This window comes from Rhipicephalus microplus, chromosome X, assembly GCF_043290135.1.
Source record: "Rhipicephalus microplus isolate Deutch F79 chromosome X, USDA_Rmic, whole genome shotgun sequence".
NCBI lineage: Eukaryota > Metazoa > Arthropoda > Arachnida > Ixodida > Ixodidae > Rhipicephalus > Rhipicephalus microplus.
Window position 1 is genome coordinate 21,338,035 of NC_134710.1, and position 25,755 is coordinate 21,363,789.

A 25,755-nucleotide genomic window follows, 5' to 3' on the forward strand; every position below is an offset into this window, starting at 1 on the left:
AGGATGTACCCCAAATCTTCTCATCCGCTCCACTGGTTTTCGGCATAACTGCCCTGGCACGCATGTTTACTTTTCGGAATATAAACAAGGCTCGACAATTTTAAAAATTTTGTTTTAATGAGTGGACATAGGGCGCAGGAGAGAAAGAAAAGATGAGGGGTGCGCGTGAGGCGGGGTGGTTCTTGGATCTACGCCGCAATAAACAGACGTCGAGACGCTCTGTTCTTCATCTCCAGGCGTATTAGTCCTTTGAACCCGCACTCTAAGGCGACATTACCCCCCAAAAAAGGAGTAACGGAGCCCAATAGGCACGCGCGATGAACGGATAGACCGTTAAGGATGAACCACAGAGGGAAGCGTGCCGCGTGCAAACCACTTCATCTCCAAACACGCTCCAAAGGGATGAACCACCCGGGAAAATCAGGCAGCGCGCAAGGCGTTGCCAAGGTCACTAGCCGTCCTCCTCCTCTCCTGGCTCAATCTTTCCTCGTATTTTGCTGGCGAAGGTTCGCTTTGCGTCGTGCTCGGAGTGCTCGAGCACGGCCACCTGAATTCGATGATTTAGGAATTATGACGTGGTGATTTTGTGTACGCTTGGATCAGAGTGAGCTGCTGCTTTTACGTTTCGTTGCATTCACGAAGTCTGCAGCAAGTCTCGACACGTCACCACGCCACGCTGTATATCTCTGGCTTCAAGATAGTCACGACCAACACATGACAGCAACAGTTGGGAAGGCCAACATGGCAACCGAGAAGACAGCAGGCCTATCGGATATATACTTCAGTCCGGCTCAGGGCAGAAATTAGCGCTGAATTCTTTCGCAAGTAAGTTATCATGCTTTATTCTACTCTACATTTCGCGTCTGCGATACGGATCGCAATTGCCGGCAACGCGCTTGGTCGTGTTGTATATCGCACGCATGTAATGCACCGCGAAGGTCAGCTTGGGCGTCTGCAGTTCGCCTGTGCTTTGCGACCGCCTGGAAATTGGCCGCCATTGCCGTCGGCCTCCCGTACGCTCGTCATCCAGTGCTCAACTGTCTTCGCCACCGCGATGAGCTCCGCGCTGACAACATTGGGTTGAGATCTTGTCGCTGTGTTGGGAGTCGTCGAAAACATGTTGAGGATTCTCGTAACGACCTTAGTTGTAGTATGCCGCGCGCTGTAAGTGCACCAGCACGGGTTGGCGGGGCTTTCGCTAGCCTGGGAAGTCAGTGAAAATAGGTCGTAATTACAGTTGGCTTTCCCGTCAGTCAGTCGCAAGCAGCTCGGCGTCGTCCGTTGGCCGTGGTGGCGGACTCACTCGCGTTATCGCGCAGCACTCGCTGGAGTTTGTAAAAAAGGGCCGCATTACCGTCGATTTCATCGGAGCTAGCTCTAAACCAGCTCGACGCTGTTCGTGGCGGCGGCCAAGCGTACGTTCGTTCTCCTGTTCGAAGTTCGCTGGCAGTAGACACTCCGCGAGCAGCACCGTGTTTGGCCTCGCAATCGCTTGCTCGAGCTGAACGACGTCGCTCGCTTAGGACTCACCGACTTCTTGGCGGGACGGTAGTTCGCGGAGTTGTGGCTGCGGCTGCCGCTTTGAGCTGTGGCGCTACGTGGATTTGAAATGAGTCTGACGATGTGTGACATCACGGTGAAATATTAGCATGTCATATCTCACGTATGTTTTTATTCCACCTTGCACGTATTGCTCATATGCATTCGTATTGATCCTCTGTCACGTATGACTCACTATTTTATATACTTATTGTGCAGCCGTGGGCACACACCATGCTGAAGGCTGTGTGCGCTGGCGTCTGCAATGCCTGTCATCTATCGCTTCCGTCGGAGGAGATCCACAAGGAGTGAACACAATGTGACAAGGAGACTAGACTTGTACACTTAACCATGAACTCACTTAAAAATGTAGAAACGTCATGTGTATGTAAAAAAATAAAAGATTTCGATGTCTCACTTTTGTATTTCGTTTTTGTGGTGACTGCGAAAGCAGCTAGACATAGGTGGCTAACTACTTTTTTGCGTATTCTTTTCTGCACTGTTTGTTGCTCACTGCGCAGGAAAACAGGTGAAAGAAGTATTAGGCCTGGCAGAAAATAAACAAAAAAACATTGTTTGAACTGGCGATAAAAAGTTAATCTGATTGAAGTATTTGAGTGGATCAACAGTTCGTCGAGCGAGGAGCGACTATGAGGACTAACGGTTGACGGTAAGGTCTAATTGTGGGGATTAACAGTTGCCTTATAATATGCTAGTGTGAGGACTAAATTTTAGTCCTTTGAGGTGAATTGTGGGGCTAACGGTCACTAAGGTGTAAATGTGAGGACTAAATGTTAGTCCTTTGGATTCGTCTGTGGGGAATAACTGTTAGACCCGATGCCATTAGTCTTTAAAGGGATGATAGAAGCCCTATTAGTACCCAAAAAGACAAACCACACACCCTTTTAACACCCTTTTGCCTTCAAGTTCGGTTTCCCACAAAAGAAGTCTTCGCAATTTACATTGGTGCCGAAACGCGGGAACGAACCAGGGACGTTTAGATGATGCGGATTCAATGTAAAATCCGAAGACTTATTTCGTGGAAAACCAGGTTCAAATACTAATAGGCCTGGAGATGAAAAGCAGAGCGTCTCGACGTCCGTTCATTGTGGCGTCATTCCAAGAACCACCCCGTCTCATGCGCATCTCTCGTCTTTCTTTTCCTCTCCTGCGCCCTATGTCCACGATTTTTAACACTCCCGGCTCACGAATTGCTGCGGACGCATTTCTACGAAACAAAAATGTTCAATAGGCCGTGTTACAGTTTTGCCGTCTGCTAGCTTTAGGCGACATGCATGAACAATGCCGTCGTGTTCATAATGTTCTTCAGAACGCATGCGAGTTTCGAACACAACTTGGGCAGGACATCATCGCGTACTATCGCTATACTGTCTTACGTAATACTAGTAATTTCCATCACTAGCCTATTAGGAGCGCTTCTAAGGAGTAATATATATTCTTTATGCCAGCGGTTCCAGAAGTCTTCCTGCAGATTTTGTCGCTGTATCCATGTTTCAAGAAGTTCCGTATGGGAGCTGGGCATCACTATTGCAGTTTGAAAGCCGTGGCGGACCGTCAATCGCTTGCCATGTAAGAAATGGGCAGGTGTTAAGACTTGTTGTTATTCTAGTGCCGAATACAAGTACGTCAGTGGTCTACTATTTATGATTTATTCAATTTCTGCTAGGGCTGTGCTCATTTGACCATAATCTAGAAAAGACCTTGCTAGAGTTTTTCTCAAGTTGTCTTTCACTGAACTCATCATACGCTTCCCAAATACGCCCCACCAAGCAGCAAGGTAAGCAGAGAATTTCCGTGCGATTCTATGAGAAGACAGATAATCGGCGACCTCACTTTCCCTAATAGTGTCATACGCAGCACAAAGTTCACGAGAAGCGTGCTTTAAACGTGCACGTTTAAAACACAAAGCATTGTCAGAGTAAATCACTGAAGAAAATCTTATACGTGCAGTGAAACGCGGAAAGGCTTCCAAGAAACTGTCTGTTGTTGAGCGTAAAACAAGCTCTAGATGAACAGCGCGTACTACCCTGCAAGTGAATAACACAATGTATGATTTCGTCACACACAAGCACTCTCGATATTCCGCGATGGTTGTTGGGACACTTGGGAGGAGAAACTTTTGGTGTAAGCCGGTGACGATGCGTTCAATGGCGATGTGGTCGCCTGGAAGCAGAATCAGGTGTTTCATGCCCTCGTGGTACTCGACATTCTGAAGCTTTGTATGAATTCTCAGCAATCCATCCTCTTCCGCAAGAAATGGGTGCGAATCCCGTATTGTCGACGCCTTGGGTAGATCTCGCCCAACAAGGAAGACTGCCAATTCAAGGCCGAATTGTTTTTTTCGGGTAACGGTGTCTACTTTTGCAGTTTCTTTCCCATCGTCTTCAACATCAGTAGGATTGGGGGTCAAAAGTTTGAACTATTTTTCGTTTTTTGCCAACCAAACTAATCTTTGCCACCAGTTCTTCCTGTCTGCAAGTGACTTTATTGACGTGTCTCGGGAAACTATGCCCGTGGCGTTTTGCTTCCAAGCGTATAGCCGTTTGAACGCGTCAATACGATAATTGTGCAGGTATGTTGGTAGAACCCTCAAAGGTGTGTACACTTTGCCTCTTTGATAGCGCAACTCAATGGTTCAGTTGAAAGCATTGCGGACCGTTTCATCGTGAGAGAATTGTACATTTGCATTAGCGGTCTCTAAGCTTTCTAGCTGCCAAAACTTTCTCAGATTAGAGCCTGCACAATCCTGCATCTGTTCATCGTTCATACAGAAATCCGTGTGAAGTACACTAAAGTTTGCACTCGTGCGTGGATCAATGGTTTAATTACTAATGGTCCTTGGAATGTCCAACCCATGGCTGTGTCCCTGGAAAGGAGAACTTTGGGGTCATCATGCAAACTGACGTCTCTTCCAAGGACTTTCCACAATTTGTCTGAGCCAATCAATAGGTTGATGCCTTGTTCATGAGCATTGTGGAAAAAGCCGCTCGTTGACCACGATTATGAAACCCTTTGATGAATTCATGACTTTGGAGTACCTCAACAATGGCTTCACAGATGTCTCCTATTTAAATGGCTTCAATGACAAGCTGAACATCATCGTACGGGCTTTGCAAAGTTACTTGAACTAGTTTTTGACGCGTACATCAACCACCATGTTTGGTTCCAAACACGTCGACGGTAATGCCAATTTCTCCCAGCACCTTTATGTTCAATTTTTTGGAAACGTCTTCTTTGATAAAAGAGCGCTGGCTACCGTTACTTACAATGCCTGTTGTACAGCAGGAAGCATTTGCGCCATTCATCCATTCTCTGGATATTTGCAATTGTACTGTATCAAGGCTCCTATTGCTATCTGGCCCACCGTACATTGAAGTACTGCTCGTAGCGTGTTGTGGTGGCATCATTATTTGAAGAGCTTTGCTAGCCTGTCCAGAACACATCGAAGATGCGTGTCTTCCATCACAATGTGAGCAGCTTACCTTCCGTCGGCAGTCTCTTGCTCAATGTCTATTTGTGGTACTTCTGCAGCAGCACCCAGTCGTCGACAGAAGACGTTTTTTTTTCCGAGCGAGTCAGGAAGCGATGCGTCGCAGTCCAGCGTTGAGTGTGACTTCTGGCAGAAAAGGCAAGCCTCCTCCTTCGTAACGGAACTGTTATAAAGGCCTGCAGCTGATGCTGTCGGCTGATTCCCACAGCTGCCGGAAGTCTGCTGATCCCTGGTAGAAGGAACTCGTCGCTGGTAGATGGTGAGCTCTGCACTCGACCTCGATGCTTAGGTACTTGAGCAACTGTCGAAGTTCTTCTTCCAAGCTCGGCTGGTTGTTCACATTTGACGCTTCAAGTCGCCGTCGTCGCTGATATTCCACCATTATGTCCTGGGGAATCGCTTTCATTAGCACATCGCACAAGATGACAGAGTATAGCAGGATTCCGAGACGCCGAGTCCTTTGAGTCCTCTTATGCTGACTTGAAGGAAGCCGTAAAGGCTTCTCAGGGCACCAGCATTCGCCGACGTAGTGACGGGACGTAGAGTGCGCAGATTTTCGAGATGCTTCTGCTCAATCATGCGCACGCCTCCGAACAGCTCCTTAAGTATAGAAACAGCGTCCTCATAACTGTTGTCGGTTGTGAGTATGCCGACAATAGCCTTTGCCGCTGGGCCGCCGAGAATAGATCGGAGGTAGTGAAACTGATCGACGTTATTGAGACGCAAGTTCTCGTGAATGAAGTTTCGAAAGAGGTCCCAAAATAGTAGCCTTTGGGGGGGGGGGGGGAGCCGCCGAATCTCACTAGGTCTAGCAGGAAGTCTTGCTCCTGTGCCGACGGAAATATCTGACGGCGCTGCTTGACGCGGCAGAGATGAGTCGGTTGGCCATTCACCAAAAGACCTGGCTAGCTCTGATGTTCGGACAGCCAGCTCCTGGATTTGATGTTTAATGAGGCCGATGCTCCCTGCAGTTTGGTACTCGTACTGTAGCACAGAGTCCATGTGCGCCATCACCTCGTCATCCGTTATGTGGGCGTGCAGTGCTTCGTTAGCCTTGGTGAGCTCGTCAGTGCTTTTATCCAGGCACTGAAAAATGCTGCGAAGGCCCGCCAAGTCGAATTCATTGGAGGCTAGAAGCTCATCAACGTCATTGATGATTTTGGTGCTGTGTCGCCGCCTAGCTGCTTTCGTGTTTCGCAGGTGTTTTGTGGTCCTCCTTGAAACTGGGTCGGGTTTTGGCACCAATGTAAAATCCGAAGACTTCTTTCGTGGAAAACTGGGTTCAAAGGACTAATGCTCCTAGAGATGAATAATAATAATAATAATAATTTTTATTTCCATCAGCGATGGAGGAGACTGCGGGTAAAAGTTGCCTGAAGGCACAAGCAACTTGACAGAGGCCCGCAGCTACCCCTACAGTGCAGGCAGCGATGGCAAACATTCACATAAAGAGGAAAAAAAAAATCACAAGAAACACATATTCGGAATACAGATATGTCTAAAAAAAACACATCAGTAAGGAAGAATGAAAAAAAAAGCAATATTTTACACTATTTACTATGTTAGCATGAATTGATGAAATGCTCGCGCAGTGTTCGTGCAGAAGTTATTTTCAATTCAATGTGTAATTTATGAAATGAATTTAAAAGGGTTGGCAGCGTGTATGATAGCTTCTGCATAGAATAGCTTGTCCGCGCAGTGACCACCTTCCACTGTTCTATGTAACGAGTGCCGTATGAATGGGTGTTTTTGGCAAGATGAGATAACTCGTGGAAAAACTTTAGGTTTTCTTTTATCTCTCGTTTGAACGCTATACTTAACTTGTAATTGTATAGGGTAAACACGCGGATGACATTTCCCTTCAAGAATAAATCTGAAGTATGGGAATTGTAGGGTACATTGAAAAGCGCACGTAGAAATTTTTTCTGCAGTACATGAAGTCTTTCAAGATTTGTATATGTCGTCGTACCCCATACCAAAAAACAATAATACAAGGAAGAAAAAAAGAGCGCATTGTAAACAAGAAGCTTTATTTTAAAAGGTAATATCAATCTGTGACGCGCCATCATACCAACCACACGAGATAGCTTGCCTAAAACTGATTCGATGTGTAAATCCCAAAGCATATTTTGTGTGAAGGTAACTCCCAGTATTTTCACACTACTCACTATTTCTATTGCTTCATTTGTGTAAAGAAGGGTGATGTGATCGCAGGTTATCTGCTTAGATTTTGGTCTGAAAATCACGGCTTTTGTCTTTTTAGTATTAATTTGCAAAACGTTTGCTGCTGACCATTCTTGGAGCGCCCTTAGAGCAGTGTTGGTGTTATTCTGAAGGCTACCAAGTTCAGGTGACGAAAAAAATAGGCTAGCGTCGTCAGCGTACATAACGTATTTCGCATCACTGTAGATATTTACTAGGTCATTGATGTAAACTATAAAAAGAAATGGGCCGAGAATACTACCTTGAGGAACGCCTCTGCTGATGTGTTTTAAGTCTGAACGGTAATGCTCAATCTGGACGTACTGATGGCGATGATCTAGATACGACTTCACGAGGTTTAAGCAGTGCCCGCGAATACCATAGGTTTCAAGTTTTTTAAGTAGTATGGAATGATGGATACAATCAAATGCTTTACTGAAATCAATGTAAAGGCCGAGCACAAGATTCTTGCTTTCAAATTGTGTTAAAATGAATTCTTTTTGTTGTAGCAAGGCTAACTCAGTAGAAAGGTGTTTTCTAAATCCAAATTGGGCTGTAGATATAAGATTGTGCTTATCGAAAAATTAGACATTTGCACGTGTATAAGTTTCTCCAGCCCTTTGGATAATACTGGTAATATCGAAATAGGTCTATAATTTTTGATATCGTTTATGTCACCTTTCTTAAAAAGCACAGAAACTCTTGCGATCTGCATCCTCCTGGGAAAGATAGCGCTCGCCAAAGACAGATTAAAGATGTAGGTAAGATATGGACAAATTAAATCAAGCACATACTTGATTGGACGAACCTGCATGCCCTCAACGTCACAACTTGAGCTATTTTTAAGCGAAAGAAAAACTGACAGTACTTCAGACTCTGTAAATGGGCGAAGGAAAAAGGAAGATGGATTGCTATCAGGCATAAATTTTGTAATATCAGCAGATGCACAAGAATTAGAATTGCTCACAAAATAATCATTAAATGTATTCGCCAAATCATCGCCCCATATTTCGTGGCCACCAAGAAATAGCTTTTCTACACGTGGAGACGATTTACGGCGATTTAAGACAGTATTAAGCTTTTTCCATAACATATCGGGTTTTTTCGAGCAGCTATCAAACTCAGCTTGAAAATAGCATTTCCTGTGTGACCTTAGTTCTTTGTTTAGTTTGTTTCTAAGCGACTTGTATTCTTTCAATATGCTTGGTTCCTTACTTTTAATGAACTTGTGATAAAGCGCATTTTTACACTTAATTTTTTGTAACAATTCAGGGGTTATCCATGGTTTTCTTATTTTTTTACCCAATTTAAACTTTTTTTGTGGGAAGTGACGCTTATACACACGAGAAATTTCATCAATAAGTTTACTGTATGCAATGTCAACGTCGTCTATTTTCAGAATTTGCGGAATATTGCTAAGTAGCAATTCAGCTCTAAAATTATCCAAACCTGTTTGTGTAATATTTTGGAAAGAAATGTACTGATGCTTTTCATTTATCGTGAAATTTTGCTTTCTTAGTAGAGCAAATATTGGGAGGTGGTCACTAAGGTCCCACGTTATTACACCACTGTTGGCTTTTGTAGAATCGATATTAGTAATAAATAAATCTAACAGTGTTTCGCTTTCAGTAGTTACCCTTGTCGGTACATAGATTAAATTTTCGCATCCGTTAGAAGTCAGCATGGTTAACATGGCCTTTTGTGGTGCAGAAATGGTCAACAGGTCGATATTAAAATCACCAGCAGACACCAAATAATCGCCAGTTTCTGAAACAAATGATAACAGCTGTTCATAGAAACAAAAGAAACTAGGAAGATTTCCACTTGGTGGTCTATAGCAAACGGAAAACATACAGTCATTCACACGAGCTGTTATTATTTCAAAATCATCACAACAGATACAAAAGTTGGAAAGCAGCTCGCAGTTTACGTGCTCTCTTAGCAACAGCATAACGCCACCGCCTCGGCGATTAGTTCTGTTTACACAATACGATTGATAAGACGGAAATTTGAACAAATCACGATCATCCCTGCACCAAGTTTCACTAAGCATTACTGCATCAAACAGAAAATGAAAACCATTGATGAAGTCATTTATATCTTCTTCCTTGTTATAGAGTGAACGAACGTTTAGATGAAGGCACTTCAAGGAATGTGCGTGATGACTTGTCACAAAAGCGTCTAGCTCGTGTGGAAGAAAGGGACTTTGACTAGCCATTTTGAGGAATGAAATAATCTAGATACAGTCAGCAACTAGCAGGCTTAGACGGGAAAGTCGGTCCTGTGACGCACTACTAACACGGAATCGCCGTCAGATTTGCGCAGCAGGATTTTCCCGTTCTTGTGCCAGGCGTATTTGTACCGATTTTCCCTCGCCCATTCCTTAGCCTCTCGAAGCAGTTGCCGACTTTGGCTGGTCAAGTTCTCTTGGATGAACAGGCTTGATTTCTTTTCTCTCAGTTTTGACCGGTTATGCAGCCATTCGTCTCTAACAGATTGTCTGACATACCGAACGATTATACCTGGTGTTTTGCCAAATTTGCATGGGAGGCGGTGAATGGCAGCGACGTCTGCTGCGTCCAGTGCACAAACGTCAATCATGCTGGCAACAGAATTTACCTTTGCAAGCAAATTTTCACCTTCAGAGACGCTTACACCATGTATTTCCAAGTTAAACTTGCGGCTTCTCCACTCGAGCTCATTTAAATCGGCCTCAAGTTTTTTTGAAGCATCATCACTAGCGCAGGTGTCCTGTTCAAGGCGTTCAAGTCTTTTCCGTATTTCTTTCGTATCTTTTTCTTGTGCGGCAAGCCTTGTCAACATCTCATCGTACTTGTCCGACATGAGCTGTATCGACCGCTCGATGTTTGGCACTGTTTCCCTGAGCGGCAACAACTCGTCTAACTTCTGACTTATGCCACTGAGAATAGATCTGATGTCAACTTCAGCTTCCGGCCTCCCTTCAGTGATCTCGACACTTTTTCCACTATCTTTGCACGTAGAGCAAACCCACTTTTGCCTAGCCGATTCGGACTTCTTTTTATACTGTTTTTCTGATATGCCTGCACATGTTCCAATGTGAAAACAGTGGCTACACTCGCCACATGCCACCGACAATTCATCGGATTTAATGGCATCGTTACATGTAGGGCATGCATTTAGTGTCGACATAGTACCAGGAAATGTAGCACACAGAACAAATACAATTCACTTGGCAGCAGCGGCAGCACAGAAAACTCGCTAAGAACAACAAAGCAAATTTAAACCGGGCGTGAACTAACCTGCGCAAACAGACGAAAATCAGTAGATCTGCCGGTTCTGCCACCGCTGCTGCCAAAGAGCCGCTGTCCTCAGGGTCGGTGACTTTTATAGTGAAGCTCGGTGATGGTGGTGGCCCCCAGCGGTAAGATCGTCGGTAGCTTCAGTTGGAGATATCAGTTGATCCGAAGAAATCGCGGCGTGAAAATGGCACACGATGCGATGAAACTTGATAGCAGGGAGATGGTTTCCACACAGGCCACCGACATGAAGAGCAGAGCGTCTCGACGTCTGTGTATTGCTGCGTAGATCCAAAAACCACCCAGTACCATCCGCATCCCTCGTCTTTCTCTTCTTTTCCAGCGCCCAATGTCCACTGATTTAACATTATTTAAGTGGGCTATGGTGTCGCTAGTACGCAATTGTGTTCTTCCCGCAGCTTCGAAGCACCGTAATAGCCGCCATCCTCATAGATGGGGATGGCAGTTTGCCCTTTTCTCCACAAGCACCTATTGTATATGCCGGCTCACTGGTCACGATCGTGGCTGATGGCAATTGAATTTAACTATCGCGAGTGGCTTTCTTATGCAAGCTGCAGACAGGAGCCAATGAGTGTTGAGAAATTTTTCTTGATTGAGTTCTATCGTTACTAGCACTGCGCAGTCGGCATTATTTTCTCTTCCGTGCTCCGTAAGTAAAACGACACGATGACTATGGTAATAACGACAAAGATAGGCGACAGGTGCAGCTCCAGGATTTTTTGGTTGGGAGGGTACCATTCAATTCAGGGGTTAAGAGGTTTGCTTGCTCTAGGGGAGGGGGAGAGGCTTGCAAAACTTTGGTGAGGCAGTCCTTTCCCACCTCCCACTCCACAATCGCCGCTGGCACCACCTTTGATAGAGGAACGTAATCGACGAACAACCGGTCATCAGTGCAGTCAGTGCCCTCAGCTTCAGGTAGGGGAAAAAGGCGTGGAATAAACTAAAGGCTTTTGTTGAAGGGAGATCTCCCTTGTCTCTTTGCTCGAGCAAAGAGACAAATCATAGTAGATGAAGAATTCGGAACAGCAGCCTCCAATTCATTACGCTACGCATGGGGCAAGAGAAAGGTTGAGGAAATATAGCTAGCGTTCGCGATTCTGCAAGAGCCCCATGTTACGATCAACGAATTCACGCTTCAGAGATTGTTTTAAGGGACTATCTAAACACTATCTATGCAGCCGCTGCCGTGCACTTGCCAGGACACCTACCATACGCAAGCAGGGCGAGTGAGCGTCACCGGTACATTGTTCCGCCCACCGCTTGCGTGCCCCAGGTGTCCCGCCACGCGCGGACAAAGCTAGGCCGCTCAAGGAGCAGCCAGATTTGGATGGCCTAAATCTTACAAAAAACAGTAAATAGGCAAAAACAACAAGATGTGATCAGAAATGCCTCTGGGAAACTAACATCTATCGTGTGGCTCATCAAAGCACCAGCGAAGTCTCGGCTGTAGTGACTGACGACACTAAAGATCCAAGTCGGTTTCTTTGGAGCATATGCATGACCTGCAGTGCTCTTGCGAACCGTCTCGGCAGCGAGAACGACCTGTGAATGCAGACACGACATTGTCCATCTACGGGTGTTTTATTCTGCGATTTGCAAGTCAGCCGCGATAAAAACTAGAATAATGTATGCAAGGCTAGCGACGAACTCGAGCAACAGATTCTGGCATATCTGGATCTGGCGAACTAGCTCCTTCTGGACAGAGTTGGGCGGCTCGAGCCACGCGCTTAGCCTCGCACCCCAGAGGCGATCGCACAATAAGAAAATGTCCCGGAAATGGGTGCGTTCTAATGGCGCACGCTACGGCCTATGGGGAAGCACCTCCAGTGTCGAATAGCACCTGCGAGGCGGAGCCACGCACCGTGCGCCCGATCACGCAACGTGCCGCGCAGAGACCGGCGATGCGAGGATTTGTGGCCGCTGCGGGGAGCGAAGCTGCCTTCGTGCAACCAGAGGTGAAAACGTAGCACGCGGAACGGTATACCGAGCCATCTGTTGATCCCTGTCAAGATAGAGTGCGCGCGACCCCTCCGGGCTGATCAAAGCACTCACTGTCCGGACCACACCCCTCCAAAACCTATCACGAGTCTCTCGGGAGACAAAACACAACAGGCGCGTTTTTCCTACGCTTGATGTATTTCTATTCGGTGTCCTCACCCGCCTTGACTCGCACTCAAACGTACGAACCTCGGGAGCGATGTCAGAATGTCACGGTGACGGCGAAAAATGCGCTTAAGCGTGGTAATTTAAGCCGCCTTTTTCACAAAGCCATGGTGCATACACCGTCTTTCCCTAGCCGAAATACTGAGAAATGTTTGATCACGGAGACAGTGCATAATATTAGTAATGCTGGCTGTCCCAGCCCTGACTAACACACGCGGATCGCCATCGAAACATGAAGAGTTTTAGTGCTGGGTACGCACGCTCTTGGGGCGTTGCGGGCTTTGGGGCGCGTGGCGTTGCGTGCCCAACCCATACCCAACTGGAATGCCTTATAGAGGCGCGCACGCAAACGCAAGCCACTCGGAGGTCACACGCGTTTGCAGCGCCATAGCGTCTTAATTGTCGCGTAAGTATTATTTAATGATGTTTACGATTTAAAGTGTTAAATTAAACTTCCATAGTGACATGAAGTAAACTAATTTCAATAAAACATTTTTACATAATATGACACTTATCAACACGGACCAAAAGTATATTTTTCGTGTTCGCCACACTTGCGACTGAAGCCGGCACCGTCGATGCCAAGCAATCCAGACGGCCGGTCGTAGTCCGACAAGCGCGACGACAAAGCAACGGTGTAACATGTAACTCTGTGTAACTTTTAGCTTTTGCGTATTTTTCTTTACATTAACGTGTTACCGGATAATAGTTTCCGTTTACCGGCCGATCGTAACGCGCCTCTACCAATGTTTCGAGCTCATCATACGTAAATATGTGTGCCTTTACGTTTTCGCAAAGCATAAATGATGATGCTAACTTCATTTAAACTGCACTTAACTTGCAAAGGAATGAATCGCCGTTGCGGCAAAATCACGAGACTTTTTTATCGCAAAAAAGTGAAAAATACAAGGTTGCTGTAACGATAGGGTCGAAATCTTGTGACACTACGTGCAACCACAGTCATGAACATGTTGGCTTACGCGTAATGTTTTTGAGGTGAAAATGAATAAAAAGGTTACTAATTTGTAATAACGCCACGGCGCGGTTTTCGCAGCAGACCTACAATGCACAATGTTTCTGCAATAATAATGTTGTGATTGTCTGGTTCACTATTGCCGCGCTAGATGGCGCCAACTATTCAGCTGGTCAGAGTGCTGGCATATTTTTAGTTTTTATGTTCCAGGCCATTCATTGTAGCTTTGGTAATCGGGCTGAAACAATGTAATCACTATTGGTGCTCGCACCTTGGCTTATTTCAACTCGACGGCTAGAGTATCCGCGGTGCGGATACCGTGAGTTTCTGCGAAAGTGGACCTTACAAGGCAGCCTATCCATGCTGTACGAGAGTTGGTGCCTTTGCGCCATGATATTTGTATAGTGGATATCTACTATAATATTTGTGCTTAAAACTTATAAGTGAAAGTGGCGGCACTGGCCAGCCTGAGCTTTGCTCGCCATGAAGGTGAGTGTCATCACGGGTAACATGATGCGCCAGGGCAGCTTATCTCCGCTAGGAGGCCAGTGGTGGCAGCATTGTTTGTGGCCGTGCGGACGATTCGCCCCAGCGATCTTGCGACGCATCTGTTTGGGGTTTCGCGCATGCGCAATACCGTCGCCCCAACGTCCTGGGTACGCAAGCTGCTTGGGTACAAAGCACTAAAACTCCCTAAAGCTTCCTTTACCACGTTTACGGGGCTGTCTCGGTAGCAGAACGGCCGTCATCGGGGACAAAGGGCGTATTCGAGACGCCAGATCTACGACGGAACGGAGGGAGGGCCAACTGTTTTCGGGACAGATCGGTGGGTGGGGTCGGCAGGCGGTGGAGTGTAGCGTGCCAGCGAGGAACCTGCTGCGCCGGTTGCGAACAAGCTCCTTCTGAACCGGGCTGCACCGCTCAAGCTGCGCACTTATGGCAAATTCCATTGAGATAACAGAAGTAGAGGGGCAGGCCAGGGGGAAGTGGGAGACAGAGCACTGAGAACAGGGCCACTGCACCTACCACTGGAATGCGGCATGCTCCCGGAGGGCAGGTGAAGGGGGGTTGAGTCGGGAGACCATGTGACGGAACATTCCAAGCTCGGCATATTCTCTGTGGGGCAGCAAAGAACGCTTGAAATCGGTCAGTCACTTATTTATTAGACTAATGCATTGCTTATTTGTGCAACGATGCATTCAGCAGACGTCCAGCTGTGATCTGCGCCACCCGTACACAACAGCGGAACAGTGGTTTAAAACTACACATGGTTGCTACCGTTGCCGCTGCACTCGCTTGCTGAAGAAAAAATGGGAGACAGTGATGTTCAGAGGCCACGTGACTCGTCGTACTGCGCCTATTCTGGTTTTCAGGCGGGAGCACTACAAACTGCTCCTGGCTGTTTTCGGCGCAGCAAAAGCGCTCTCCCAGTACCAAGTGCTTCTGTATCTATTCGACCACTGAAGCACGCCGACTACGAAGAGAGCACTTCCAGCGTGCTCTTGAGTGCACCTGCTCTTAGAGTGCAATTCTTTATTAGCCTCAACCCCCGGAGGCAATCGGCCAATGGAAAAGCGCACGGGAATGTACGCACTCTAGGGGCACATGCTACAGCCAATGTTGCCGCGTTTTATTGTCAAGTGGCACCCGGGAGGCATGTAGCCACGCACCGCGCACTCGATCGCACAAGGCACCACGCGGACGATCGCGAGAACAGGGATGGTCGCGCGGATGTGGGACGAGGGGTTCTTTGTTGTCATCATAGCCTGCATTTAGTTAGGTAAAGCTACAGCCTTTACTTTTCGTATAGAATTCAAAGGGAAAAATTGGGGACCCTTAATCTTCACAATGACAAGTAGAACGCGGCAGTGAAATCCGGCCCTTCAACCGCTAAGGGCATACTTTTATATATGTTTGGTTACATACCCACGCGCACGCGCACACACACACGCACACACACACACACGCACACAGTAAATCGTGTCAGCGTGCGCGCGCGAATGCTATATACAGGTTTTTGATCTGAAGCAAGAGTCGCATGAGCTTCATAATACACGCCTTGCGCTCGCCATCTCGGAGGCCATAAAGAGTCTCACGATGCCTCACAGATAGCAACACATTATCTAGCGTTTGCTGTTTGCTTGATCAACGCCTCTGGAAAGGCATGATATGTTTTCCGCTAGACGGACATAGTTGCCCTGTTTTAGAGCTGTTTGAAAGTTCCTGTGCGTTTTAGCGACGATGTCTGCACTATCCCTGTCTTTTTTGACGTAGTTTGAGGCCTCCAAAATGCGCCTAGAAATCGCAGAATGGGCTCGTTTTCGTCGGGACACCTGTCGAAGAAAATGCGTTAAAGTGTCTCTGAAACAATTTTTCAAGTAACCGTGTAATGAATTCACTTGAAGAGCTTATTGCCTCACGAATTCAACGCGCAGCAAAAATTGTAAGAATCCGCCAAGTGCGATTGGGGTTACAAAGGTTTGCCGCATGCTGCAATTGCATCATCTCTTCTATCCTTCCGACAAAAGTGCTGGAAGCTAATTAGGGAGGGGTGGCAGGGTCAACAAAACTACGTCACCCGCACCTCGCGACCTTGAGCACATTCTTGTCTTCAAATGCGCGCCTTTTACAGTGTGATCGCGCGCAGACGCGTGGACAAGTAGCGGCCTTCCGCGGCGATCTCTTTATTTTGATGTTCCGCTCACGGACGATTTTTGGCTCACACCCAACGGCATCGACGCCAACGTCGTGGTTTCGGCGCTGCGAGCTCTCTAACGCTATCACGTTCAACTCCCCTTGCTACAAGGCTTATTCCCTTCACTGGGTATGAGCCATGGTCACAAGACCACCTTGAACAAGGATCGCGCATCACGTGGTGGTGGTTTAATGATCCTTGTATCAAGTAAATTATACCATAGGGCGAAAATTTCTTTCAGAATGTTAGACTTGGATTGTGAAATAATATCTTTAGACTTGTGTCGCCTCGGATACAACCCATTTTCAATTGTAAATTGTTACTTCCCTTCCGGTGTGCAAAGTACGCGTTATCTTGACAGCGTTTTGGTAGCATGTAGAAAGGAAATTGTACTCTCAGGAGGCTTTAATTCACATGATTTGTCTTGGGGTATAAGTACAGATTCTTGTGGTAGGCGACTGTGGGAATGGACTATTGATCGCAACCTCTCCTGTCTGAACAAAGGTCATGTAACATTTGTCCGAGGTCAAACTAGCTCAGTATTGGATTTAACGTTTTGCTCCAATGCAATAAAGGTTTTTTCATGGGCTTTTCTAGATTCGGCAACTAACAGCGACCATCTTCCTGTAGTTTTTGACATTTCTTGTCTAACAATAACTTTAGATCAGCCAAAACGCGCATACATCAACCATAGCAAATTTCAAATCTGCCTCCGCTCTGCCGTTTCCAAACTTGTAAATGCCAGTACTAAGGAGATTGCATCTACGATTGCTTCAATGCTGGAGGGATCTCGAAAAAATTCCGAATTTTCTATTCCATCCAATAAACAATCCTCCTCTCGTTGGTGGAATGATGAGTGTACGCGCGATTATAGAAGACGAAAAGCCGCTTGGAAAAATATTCTTCTTAATCAGAGCCCAACAAACTGGAAGGACCATCAATTCCTTGCTACCGTATTTAAGCGTACAGTGAACCGCGCGAAAGAACAATACGACAGTAAGCATTTTGATTATCTTTCTAAATCTGAAAATAAGCGTGCTTTGTTGGCTTATCTTCGGACAATAAAAGTACTGCCAGTACCTTTAACATTGCAGTCATGTGTCTTGACGCTGGAAAAAGTGAACACCTCTCTAGAAGACATAGCACAAGGGTTTAGAACGCAGCTTCACTGCTAAATTTTTGGCTATTCTGTCCATTCTGGTAAACTTGCATGAATTTCAAGAAGTTTCTTTAGCTGAATTGAGTCAGACACTATTATGCTCACCGAGGATGGCTCCCGGACCAGATGGGATTACAAACTCTATGTTGAAATGTTTACTCCAGGAATCGCCTAATCTTTTGCTAGAACTAGTGACTTATTCGTTAGGGAACGCATGGATACCTCCAGAATGGAAACTTTTCAAAATTGTATTGTTGATAAAAATTGAAAATGATGCATACACGTTGGATAACATAAGGCCGATCGCACTGACATCAAACTTAGTGAAATTGGTTGAGAGAATCATCAATATACGAAATATTGAACTTATTACCATGTAGTCAATTCTAAGTCTCTGTCAACTTGGGTTCAGGGCTGGTTGTTCAATTTGAGATGCCCACGTTGATTTAGAGAGTCGGCTTCAATCAGCTCGGCTACGTGAAAACTATGCAGCTTTAGTTACCTTAGACATCGCTAAAGCATATGATACCGTGGAGCATTGTGTTTTGATAGATCGATTAGAATACCTTGATTTTCGATCATACATAGTAGCGTGGGTTCACAATTTTCTTGCAGACAGAAAATTTTATTGTTTTAAAGATGGGTTTTCATCATCTACTCATACCCAAACGAGAGGAGTACCGCAAGGCTCGGTGCTTTCCCCGGTGCTATTTTTTTACTAATGAGCACCATTCTACGTAAACAGGGTATAACAACTTATGTTTATGCAGACGATGTCGCATTTTTTGCAATGGGAGATAACATTGAGACCTCATATGAATGGCTGCAGACTTACCTTAATATATTGGAGAGCTGGCTCAATGGCACCAGCTTTTTACTTAATCCGAGTAAATGTGCCCTCCTTGTTTTCCCGCCGCAGTACCCTGTGAACACCTCTCTGTCTTACCATCATGAGGATATACCACAGGTGGAATCGGTTAAATACCTTGGAGCAATTTATCACGCATCGCTTAACTGGCGACTTCATGTCGAATATATTGCCGGAAAAGGAGTGCGGGCCATTGGCATAATACGTAGGCTAAGCAACTACCGCATAGGTATGAGATGCGACACATTGGTAATGATATATCGCATGTACGTTCGTCCCATTTTGGAATTTCGTTGTGTACTTTTTTCTGGAGTTCCAGCTTACAAGTTGCGGCCTCTAATTCTTCAGGAAAAAGAGGCTTTGCGCTTATGCCTTGGCCTTCCCAAAACAGTTGCCAACAATGTTTTGTATCTCGAATCGAGGGTCCCTCCGCTTTCTTGTAGAATTCGCTTTCTGACTGTTCAGACATGCTTAAGAATTTACGAATCACCATTACGACATTCAGAAACAGCCTTTATTTCCACCCCGGAATCATTTTTTGCTGCTAGATGGCCGCGATTTCACACGCCACAAATTATATTTGTGGAAAATTGACTGGAGCCTCTGAACGTACGTATATGCGACATCATGCCGAGTCGTGATAATTTAGCCCCGGTGGAAATTCAATTCGACGACATTTTTCCTAATGATGCCAAATTACTTCCCCATAATATTTGGGATGGTTTACTACAAGATCACCTGCGCCGTATTGCAACGAATGTTATTATTGCTACAGACGAATCGCAATACGACGAAAAGTCAGGGGTTGGTATTTTCAGCCCGATTTTAAATTGGATTTATTCCCTTCGACTACCCGATTTCATACCCGTTTTTGTGTCTGAGTTTCTAGCAGTGGTGCTCGCCTTACGCAAGTTAGATACAGCAATTACATCAGCTGTCATAATTACAGATTCTCCATCTCTCTGTGCGGCACTTTCTGTTAGTGCTGATAATCAAGTAACAAAAGCGTTCGGTGCTCTAGTACCTGCGCATTTGAGAAAAGTACGATTAGTTTGGGTGCCTGGACATAAAGGTTTGTTTCTAAATGAAATAGCCGATTCCTTAGCTAAGTCGTCAATGAGCGAACCAATTCTACCACTCTGTCCATCATCCGCTTATGTGACTGCTGCTCGATTCCGCAGACGTACGCTTATGCAAGTCTTTAAAAGTTCAGCACTAACAAACTCTACAGAATATCGCCATTTATTATATGCCTGGCGAAGAGACGTCTGCGCACTCGAAAACAAGAAATAGCTATCACAAGGCGGTGTTGCCGGGTACCAAATCTAAATTTCTATAAATACAGGTCTGCTCAGGCACCTTCGCCACTGTGTGCATTCTGTGATGAACTGGAAACAATAGACCATTTCTTTTTGACCTGCAGGCGGTTTAACACATTACAAAAAACCCTATTAGAAATACCTTTACGTGGTACTGGTATGAACTTATCTCTGCCTGTCATTTCGTCTTTTGGAGTTTCCATTCCTGGTTTCTCTAATGCGACAATATGCGCGGCCGTACGGGACTATATTGATGAAACTAATAGGTTGACTAATTAACCAGTTTCATTATCCTAACAAGTCCACATAATTATATACGTATAAAATGAGTTTATTTCTCTATTGTAGGAATAAATTCGTTTATGCATATATTTGTATGCATTGCATTAAGCACCACACTTTCCTAGGGTATCGGTAATCTTTCTGTTCAACATCCATCATTCCAATTCTGAACAGTAAATTTTGAAACCACTCGATTTTTGGCCAATCCCCCACAGTGGGTATGCGCCACTAACAATAGGAGAACAACAACAACAACTCGGTGTTCTCCAGACAGACAGACAGACAGACAGACAGACAGACAGACAGACAGACAGACAGACAGACAGACAGAGAGACAGACAGACAGACAGACAGACAGACAGACAGACAGACAGACATCGAGTCACGCAACAACTGGTTGCGTGACTTAAACCGCGTAACACCACGCGCAAGAACTAGTCCCGTGACGAATATCGCCAACTCTTCAGGCTCCAGTAAGGTAAGCAACTAACCCAACAGCAGTTCTGGCAACACGTACTAACTAGCAGGATGTGAAACTGGCGGAACTATACTAATGACGGTTCGATGTCCTTCAAGTCCACTCTAAAATGGCAAAACTCGAAACACGTTTGCTTGGGACGCTTGTGCAAAAAGCGTGAAACTAAATGAAGCAAATAACGCGAAATCTTGAAGCTGATGTTGAACAATTTTAGTAGTAGTAGTAGTAGTAGTAGTAGTAGTAGTAGTATTTTTATTTACAGTAAGCCGGATACAGAGCTCACTGCAGGGGCAAAGGGCTAAAGGCGAACAGCCTGACAAAGGCCCTTGTCCCTCCGCAGTCCGTGACAGTGCAAAGCTTAAACAATATATTTATTCAATACATTGGTTTCAAGCAACCTGAAATTGTAAACACAAAATTCAAACATAAATAGCATAAGAAGTTTACATAACACATTTTAAGAATTAGAGGTCACTCTCATTATAATTCACAACTAAACAATATCAAGGAAACAACTCAAAAACAGACACAAAATGCATGCGGATACAATGAATTCCTCTGTATACACTCGTATAATTGACACAGAAGTTTATGAACAATTTAAGCATTTGCAGAGGCATGAGACTCCATTACGTAGTTTCGATAGTGTAGACCGGTGGTTATGAATAAGTTCTTTATTTGTTTCTTGAAAGTCGCACTACTAGCCCTAAAGTTCAATTGATCTGCAAGGGTATTTAAAACCTGAGGTACCTGGTAAGCAATACTTTGTTTTCCATACTTGGTTCTTCTTCTAGGAGCTCGTTTCTTTTGTTCTCGCATACTGTAGTGTGGTCTTTCGGCGCAACTTTCTTCATATAGCTTAGTCTTTTGTATTAACTGAAGTAATTTAAAATGATATAATCGATCAATTCTGAGTATGGAATGTTTAATGAATAGTGGAGCAGTGCGCAAGTCTTGTAGATTCCCCCTGTAATTTTCAAAGCAGCGCAATATTTTCTTTTGTATAGTTATTAACTTATGGTAATTCCCTTGTGATGTCGTTCCCCAGACTAACATCCCATAACTTACTTTAGAATGGAAGAGTGCATAGTACATACTTATTTTTAACCTCAATGGGATTAAGTGCATTGTTCTAAAAAAACAACCAGCTATTCGCGCTAATGTGGTGATCAGATGATTTACATGTGTATTCCAGTTTAATTCCTCCTGAAACCATACACCAAGAAACTTTTGTTCCCTAACATGTGCGATGCAATTTCCTTCGAATTTTACAGCTATGTTACTAATAGGTTTGTTTATAGGTCGGAATATCATATAGGTTGTTTTTTTTTTGCATTCAAGCGCAGTCCAATTTGCCTTAACCAATTTGAAAGATTGCTTAGATAAGTATTTACACTGACCTCAAGTGATATTAGATTGTCTGATGAAAAGAAAACATTCGTATCGTCAGCGTACATTATAAGTTCAGGAGAATGAGGTATATCGACAATATCATTTATTTAGACAAGGAACAATAATGGCCCCAGTATAGACCTTTGGGGGACTCCTTGGTTCAAATTCATCTTTGCAGAAATAGTGTTATTCAGTTTTACATATTGATAACGATCTTCTAGGTAACTTTAAAAAAATTTAACGTAAATGGTAGCACATCCGACGAGATAACCTTGCTTAGTCGTATTATTGCCTGATGAAATCAACGAAGAACTGACTCTATAACAGGGAAGCACCGCTTGGTTCGAATACTTATATAAATGACACGCCTTCACATCGGAAACAAGCAAGACTCAGCAAGCATAAGAAGAAACCGCAAAAAAGGATTGGTTATATGGTGGATCGAAATGTAAAACCTGAACATATATGGGCGATTAGCATAGATCGCGAAGACAACGTGCTGCGATAGCCAGCGCGAAATCGAACGGCTAAAGCCACGAGTATGTGGCCAAAGTGGTGGAAGAAAAAGAAGACGCCGTACGTGTTCCATTCCTAAAAAAGAAACACCTGGACCACCCTCATCTTTCTTGCGGAGTGTGGGTCACGTATGATAATCGAATCGGGACTTCGGAAATGTTCCGGAAAGAAATAAACTCGGTGGAATTCTGAACGGAACACGAAGCAAAATCAAAAGCGGACGTCTCTCCCCAGGAAACCTTCAAAGAGGCAAGAAGTTTCAAGGGGCGCCACGCTTTCTAAAATTTTTGCGCAGGATTTCAGGCATAAATTTGAAAAGACAGGACGTTCAAATATAGACAATAGTTGTCGATACATCGCAAGAGCATTTTAGGCCTCTCGATTTCTCTCTCGTGTTTGCGCGCCCCACCTAGAACATGAAGTCCCACCAAGTAGACCAACTCTTCTTCGAATGAAAATTGGAACTCGCGAATGAGATTGCCTGGGGAACTCGTATCTGAATTTGGGAAAGAGAGCGGTGGACAAGAGAACTGTACGACACTCACTGCGGGGTCGCATCCTAGCATCTTTGCTTGTCATTCTTGCTTGCGTACTTTCTTGTTCCTATGTGCTTTGGCTCGTACCCACTATACCGGTGGTTATTGTAATGGAGAAAACAAATTGTTAAATGATGAAGAAAAAAATAATTTATGATTCATTAGGGAATATGAGAGTTAATTATTATACGGTGACTTACGAGTGAAGGAGGGTAATATATAAAATTGAAATGAATAAATTGATAGTGTTTTATAAAACTAGAATTTCATTAGGTAAAAAAAGAAAAAAAAACTCAACAACCATACCTTTTTGTGTCTCTTGGAAATTCACAAACTGCCACGCAGACGATGCTGTTGCTGTGGCCTAGAGAAGAAGCCCCAAGAGAAAGTATATTTTCAAAATTGTGGGTGATGTTTTATTTTCTGAATATAGTTTCTAAACGTTTCTTCCTGTGGCTTGTGAAACGTCAGAAAATAAGAAAAAAATGAACTATGTTTTCTGGCTCTCGACAGTAAGAACAAAGGGCAGATGGCGCCTGAGCTGAGTGTATATGTAAAAATTAAGAGGTGGTTTGCGGCATCAATGTTTTGTGACGCATACTTCCAATTTATGAGAGGGGCATCATTTATTATTCCAAACAAAAGAAAGATGACCGTATTTTTGAAATGGATTTCCAACTTTTATGGAATCCTGGAGTAACGAATATTTACGAAATTGATAATTAGTGTAAAAACTGGTATCAGGTGCAATGAACATTACAGGACCATCTAGAGACCACTGCATGAGAGTGTCATTCATTTCATTTATATATAAGCCTCGGTGACCAGACATCCACACCAATTGCAAAGTACTGAAGTGCTTTCGGAGAAAAGGAGCGAAAGCATTCCAAGGGGAATACTCCAATGAAGAAGCTGAGGTCACGGATCCAAATACTGTAAGTGAATCAGTAACAATAACAACTGCCGAATCATTGATTGAACGCTTTCTAAAAGCCAAACTAATTGCGAAAATCTCTGCTTCAAATGTAGGAGTGTAATGTGGGAGACGTATTGAGAATGACCAAGACAGTGTCTCTGAGAAGATGCCTAGCCCTGCTTTCTCTTCACACATGAATGCATTCGTAGCAATAACATTACCGATTCCCAATTGAAGTAGATAGTCTTCTAATACACCTTTTAGACAGTTATTAGGTAGAATTTTGGCATTAGAAGGCAATATATTGTCAAATTCAATTTTGATTTTTGCCAATGAGTCTTTTGAATCAATGCTGCATATGTCAAGGTTTAAAGGTTGTAGCTGCTCTTTAACAAACAAAGTTTGATTTCTATGAGCACTGGACTATGGCTCATTCAAAAATCTTCTTGGTTCGGAAATGAATACGTGGAAGTCTAATTGAAGAAGCGTAAATTTTTAAATATGCTTTAATGGTAAGCATTCGGAATCGACAAGCTAGGATGGGGATTCAGGCTTCTTGTTATAACCCAGTGTTCACAGTGAATTTCGGACCCCCAAACCATTTTGAAGGGCCTTTCGTTCTAAGATAACGAGGGGATTTTCTTATATGATGGGTCACCAAAATATAAAACTAACGATATTCTAGAATAAGGGGGAACATACATAGGGTAAATTACAACTAGACTGCCCTTGCCTGTGCCAATAAGGTGTCGACCACATTTCCGCATTGTTCCATTGGCATGAGTTGCCTAAGATTTATTATATTCAATGTGGTTTTGCCAAGTCAGTTTTTCATCATAGATTACTCCTAAATATTTACCACAGTCATTTTGTAGCATCACCTCTTGGCGATATGGAAGGGAAATGCTAAATTAAGAAATAAAAGGAAAAACAATCACTGAACTTTCCTAAATTTAAAGTAATTTGAATCTGTGGAAACCAAACTTCTAGTGTTGCTATATGTGATTGTAATGTAGAGTGCAAAGAATGTATATCACACGCAGCAGCGAAGAACGCAATGTCATCTGCATATACAAAGACTTGAACGTTATTGTGGAGCAGAGTTGAACTGAATAAGATATAAAATAAAACGGGAGAGAGGGCAGAAACTTGAGGAACCCCTCTGTACTTACTATATTTTGGAGAAGACAAATCTCGTTGTGAACATTTTAATTTCCTATGATTTAGAAATTCGTACACCTAATCAATCTTATACCCCGGGGAGTTCAATCTTTCTAATGTGTTGAGCAGGGTGGCATGTTTTAAGCTGTCATATGCCTTAGCCAAATCTAGAAATACTAATGCTGAAAAAAGACGCCTGTGGCGAGCAAACATAACGAGTCCCTCTAAATTTATATGTGCATCCCAAATGGACCGTCTTGGTCTGACTCCTATGTGACAAGAACTTAATATTCAGTTAACTAACATAAATTTAATGATTCTCTCTCTCAATTAGTTTTATTGCATTCGAAGTCAATGCGATAGGTCCTATTTTCTCAATATGTGGACCTGCATCTTATTTTTTAAGCAAGGGGATTAGTTTTAGAGTTTTGCAATCTAAATGAATCCAGCCATTCCTAAGTGAATGGTTAACGAGATCGAAGAGATCCCCAGGAGACTCCTCAAATAGGGTTTTTAGCATACATGTCGTAATGCCGTCTGGACCTGGAGATGAATATGCGAGAAACCGGCCAACATGGTAAAGTTCTACTACAGATACTCTTACGAAATTATCCACACAGGAAGGTTTGCGAAAGAATACTTGTGTTTGACAAGTAAAGCGGTTTTTTAAACCTACTGTAATGCCATTTAATAAATCAGCCAACTCTTCAGAGGTCAGGACAATGTACTCTATGTCAATGAATAAA

General features: G+C 44.1%; 1 protein-coding gene across 1 annotated transcript in view; it reads right to left on the minus strand.

Annotated features, from left to right (window-relative positions):
- Positions 1–23,016, minus strand: part of LOC142776801 (uncharacterized) — a 42,478-nt gene extending 19,462 nt beyond the window's left edge. Inside the window, exon 1 of the mRNA XM_075881156.1 lies at positions 22,942–23,016. Within this exon, the coding sequence (XP_075737271.1) occupies positions 22,942–22,975 (34 nt within the window). The 5' untranslated portion in view covers positions 22,976–23,016. The remainder of the gene's footprint in view (positions 1–22,941) is intronic.
- Positions 23,017–25,755: the final 2,739 nt, after the last annotated feature.